The following is a 5,203-nucleotide window of genomic DNA, read 5'->3' as shown; positions in this document are numbered from 1 at the left end:
TCTGAGGTCTCCCGGGGTCAGTCACTGCTTGTCCCAACCGCCGTGGAGTCTGTCTCAGAGAGGAAGGCACACTTCCTGCTTCCCCATTCCAATTGGAATTCTCCAGCCCTTCCTGTTAGGTCTCCTAAATGATAACTTAATAATCTTCCTCATAACAGTATAAAAGTCAATGAAGCGCTTTGCCAATCTTAAAGTACTCTATAAATGCGCTACGATCAGGAAAACATTGGACTATAGTGGCTTGACCATTGAATCTCCATTTCCTAACTGTCATTGATTTAAGGTGAGTCTGTACCTGCTCTCTCCTCCACCTCCCAGTGCTCAAGGGGTGTCCTTGCCCCGAGTCAGCACGTTCTCACCCCTTTGTCTGCCGTCCATCAAGGCTGGGTAGGTCACTTCGAGCTGCTTCGTGAAGACGGAAGCTGGCGGAGAAGCCTGGTGGCCGTGGCTAGTTTCTTTACAGAAAAGGGGTGAAGGTTCGTGCTGATGCCATATTTCTAAAGCCGGAGCTTCTCTCAAAATGGAAACTCTTAAAAGGAAAAGGTATGTTGCGGGTAGAGCAAAATCAGCGTTCAGTGGACGATCCCACCTACGAAGCACAGCATGTCCAGGCAGCAGACCGTAGTCAGAGCCCTGCAAACTTCGCCATAGAGAATTAACTCGGGTCTCTCACTCTGGAAATAATTTTGAATGAAATACACCCGAAAGGCATGATGGGGCAGGAAGCAAACGGCGATCACCGCCAGGAAGAAGAAACTGTTGATCTGAGCTCGGAACTCTTGGTGGGTGAGCAGGCCAGGCCAGAGCGTTTTGGCGAGGCGGGTGAGGACCACCAACTGAACCAGGGAGAGGCCCAAGACTGTCGCCATGATGATGCCGATCATGCAGTAGTTCACGATGACCACCGACCCGTGGTTGAGCTCTTTGTAGAACTGAAAACAGTGATGCTGAGAGGATTCCATGTGGGTGCCATATTGGAACAGGAAAATCAGGCAAAAAATGAGCGTTCCCAATAGCCAGATGGCAACACTCAAGGCAACAGCGTGGCACTTCTTCAATTCCTGCAGCTGGAGCCTTTTAAAATAAATGAGGAGGCGTATGACAACGATGGCCACGTAGAAAACAAAGGTGAAGTACATGTGCACGTACACCAGGATGCTGGTGATCCGGCACGTGAACCATCCAAACTTCCACTCTGACAGAAAGTAGTAACTGAGGCGGAATGGAAGACTGGCCAGGAGGATGGAGTGGAGCACAATGACATTGGCAACGATGACAGTAATGGCGGACTGGGAATTCCTCTGGGACAAGACGAGGGACATCATGATGGTGCCAGCGGTACCTCCCAACAGGACTAGGCTGTACAGAGTGACCAGAATCTTCCTGCAATGGTCATCGCAATGGGCTGGGATTTCCATGGTTTCATTGGAGGCATTGGGCTGGATGACTGTGGTGGCCGCCTCCATGTTTTACCTTGAAGAAGTGATCAAGTAAAAAACATATAGCTATAATTTTGAAAATATATAGATGTGTGTGTGTGTATAAATCTAGTCATCTTTTGCCTTAAAGTTCTGCCTTATAGACTCCACGGACCAGAATCTTCCTGCAATGGTCATCATACTCCATGGTTCCATTGAACTGGATGGTCATATTGCATACCTCCATATTTTCTCCTAAAGAAACAACAAAAACAAATATTTCAAAATACTAAATATCTAATTGGGGGGTATAAATTTTAAAGTTGGCCAACTTAGGACAAATCTGAGTTTTAGTTGACTCGATTTTCTAATATATTTGAAGGGATCAAAAGGCTGGATCATATAAACACTGCCGCCTTCAAAGATGAAGCTTATTTGTGGGTGTAAACACAGACACGATTATGTGGACAGACATCAAAATGGATGTCTCTAACTTTTTAAATCAACCCACTCCCATCTACTAATTTTATTTTTGTCCCAGCACCCTTTTTGATTAGCCTCACTGTATGGTGGATAATCCATGGTTAAAGAAGACTATTTAAATTATACATACCGGGGGCAGCTGGGTTGAGGACCAGCCCTAGAGATGGGAGGTCCTGGGTTCAAATTTGGCCTCAGACACTTCCTAGCTGTATGACTCTGGGCAAGTCACTTGATCTCCATTGCCTACCCTTACCATTCTTCTGCCTTGGAACCAATACACAATAATGGCTTCAAGACAGAAGGTAAAGGCTTCAAAAATAAATAAAATAAACGAATGAATGAATAAACAAACAAACAAACGAATAAATAAATAGATGACAAAAACTTAATTGTTTCTTGTATTTTTTCCTAGCTTCAAAGTGGGATTCCATCAGTCTAAGAAAATCCTGATTTGGAAATATTTGAACCTGGTTTCCTGATTGCGAGCCATTCCTCTCCTCCTACAACACTTACCTCTTTTTCCATGCCACTGTCATCAAAATTATATCATGCATTACAGAAAAAGAATAGTTTAGACCAGCGATTCCCAAAGTGGGTGCTACCACCTCCTGGTGGGTGCTGCAGCAAGCTTTCCTATTAATTGCTATTAAAATTTTAAAAAAATTAATTTCCAGGGCGCTAAGTAATATTTTTTCTGGAAAGGGGGCGGGCGGTAGGCTGAAAAAGTTTAGGAACCCCTGGACTAGACTAATAAGCAAATAGTGAGTTCTACGGCCTAGTTATCTGAAATAATGGAGGGAACAAAGATCTGAGCTTCTGGACGTATCATTTTATTCAGCAATGCTTGCTAAGGGCATGACAAATTGGGACCAGACCTCTTCAGCTTGAAACCGGACCCCAAACAGGAGGGAAAACAGACTTGGAAGCACTAAAGGCAAACACAACAGGCTATAAACCAGGATCTGAGATTAGATCATCTGATATCTACCCGGAGAAAAGGTTAGGGACTTTCTGAGGTAGGAGAGAGAAAGCAAGCAGGTACAACTCCCTGAAATCAGAAGAAGAGGTCGTCTCCCCCGGTCTCTGTATTCAGTCAAAGGAACATGGAAATAAGAGTTGGTACAGGACTAGTTTTCACGTATGTGTTGCTTGAGATGTATAATTGTGAGAAAGTCTGCATCAAAAACAAACAAAAAAACACTGAGAAGCATCTTCTCGCAGAGCTTAGCTCAACAGCTAATACAAATCCTAAGAACAAGAATGATCATATATAAACCTTGTTAAACAAATTTATTGGTAAACTGAGTCAGGCTACAGCTCAAACAACTTCGAGGGCTCATAAGGGGCTAATTTTGAGAGGGAAGATTTACATGTCACCAAGCTAACCAAGAAAACTTAAACATAAATGCCAAGAAATAGAAGGCCAAATCGGTGCATTAATGATCAATATTAACATCAAGTCTCCTTGTAGTCTAGTAACCCATTTCCAGTATCCATTTAATCATCACATTTCATCTTGAGTCCCAGATGTCTCATGTGGTCATCTGGTCCCTGGAAACATCTTCTCTTGGACATTCTGGAATAGGTTTCATCCTCAGGGCAACTGTGAAGGGGGTTCCTCTGCTTTGGTTCAGAGTTAATGCTAGATTCCCTAGATAATGCTGCTAAAATGTGCCAGCAACAAGTCTCAATACAATTGATTATAACCCCTGCAATTTGGTTCTCCAAACCTGAAACATCAGGGAATTTCTTTTATATACCCCGTGCGGTTTTTATCTTGGCTGTTACCTGATATAAAAGTACTTTAAAAGAAATTCATTTTGGGGGGTAAAGTGGGTGAAAGTAAGAACATGAATCATGGAACCATGGGAAATTTTTCTAGAAAATAAAAGTTAAAAAAAGTTAAAAAATAATTTCATTTTTAATTATTGATACACTTTAATATGTGAAATCTTTAATCCAATCTTAAGAACTTTAGATATTTGAAAGTTACTAATATATGTATGTACATAATTTCTTAATGAAAACAGTCTAATATGGTGCTTTCTCAAAATTTTACTATTCCATTTCATGAGAAAACTTTTATACCACATCTTTGTCTTATTATTGTCTAATTCTGCCTGTCAGGAAGGTATCGTCCTGTACTGGAATTCGACCACAGATAGAGTATAACTGTGAGATTTTTCATACTTGTATCCTGTTATAACCACTCAGTATCGATCTATTAATGAATGGATTTAGTACTGTATTTACAAAACTGCTACTATTCATCTACCCTGATTATAGAAATTTATTGTGAAAAGAAAAAGGAGGAACACAGTTATAACAATGCCAAGTCCCATCCCCTTGAGGGCATAGGCTGACCTGACATTCCATAAGACGGTTTATTAGCTCCCTTAGTTTGACATGATTTCAGGCTCAAATCATATCTGACAGAAGTCATGTGATAAAGCTCCATATTAGTCCCAGGACTTCAAAAGCCAGGCTTAAGATTAGCCAAGTGGAGAAATTCCCTCTTTAGAAAGCAAATAGTGAAAAGGAGAAACTGGGTCAGGAGCATCCTGTCTTAGACTGCGCCAAAGTCTTCCCCTTGATATTAGACTACACTACAAAGCAGCGGAATCAAAACGGCTTGGTACTGGCTAAGAGACAGAAGGGAGGATCAGTGGAATAGACTTGGGGTAAGTGACATCAGCGAGACAGTGTATGATAAACCCAAAGAGCCCAACTTTGGGGACAAAAATCCACTATTTGACAAAAACTACTGGGAAAATTGGAAAACAATATGGGAGAGATTAGGCTTAGATCAGCATCTTACACCCTACACCAAGATAAATTCAGAATAAGTGAATAACTTGAATATAAAGAAGGAAACTATAAATAAGTTAAGTGAACATAGAATAGTTTACTTGTCAGATCTCTGGGAAAGGGAAAAACTTTAAAACCAAGCAAGAGTTAGAAAAAAATTACAAAATGTAAAATAAATAATTTTAATTATATTAAATTAAAAAGGTTTTTTTACAAACAAAAACAATGCAACCAGAATCAGAAGGGAAACAACAAACTGGGAAAAAATCTTTATAACAAAGTCTTCCCCTTGATTCTTCCCCAGGATGGATATCCACCTGCAGCAGTGCTCAGGCTACAGCACATGCCTTTTTCTACTATTAGCTTCCTGACGAATCGAACCTCCCTGTTATCAAAACCCAAAACACTATAAATTTATAGACCAAGAGTTTTTAACCCCAAATAGCAAAACTTTTATTAACCATAACTTAGGGCTTGAATATTATTCTCTCCCA

The 5,203-nt window shown here is 40.8% G+C and overlaps 1 protein-coding gene across 1 annotated transcript; it reads right to left on the bottom strand.

The window, feature by feature from the left end:
• Positions 1 to 572: 572 nt before the first annotated feature.
• Positions 573 to 1,650, bottom strand: LOC123230635 (probable G-protein coupled receptor 141). The gene is made up of 2 exons (XM_044656768.1): positions 1,590 to 1,650; positions 573 to 1,369 (listed from the first exon to the last, which is right to left on the bottom strand). The coding sequence occupies exons 1-2, from the start codon at positions 1,648 to 1,650 to the stop codon at positions 573 to 575; spliced, it is 858 nt and encodes a 285-aa protein (XP_044512703.1).
• Between the last annotated feature and the right edge of the window lie 3,553 nt (positions 1,651 to 5,203).

The sequence above is a fragment of the Gracilinanus agilis genome, chromosome 1 (assembly GCF_016433145.1).
Source record: "Gracilinanus agilis isolate LMUSP501 chromosome 1, AgileGrace, whole genome shotgun sequence".
NCBI classification, from domain to species: Eukaryota; Metazoa; Chordata; class Mammalia; order Didelphimorphia; family Didelphidae; genus Gracilinanus; species Gracilinanus agilis.
The sequence above is the reverse complement of the archived record's forward strand: the minus strand, read 5'-3'. Positions and strand labels throughout refer to the sequence as shown.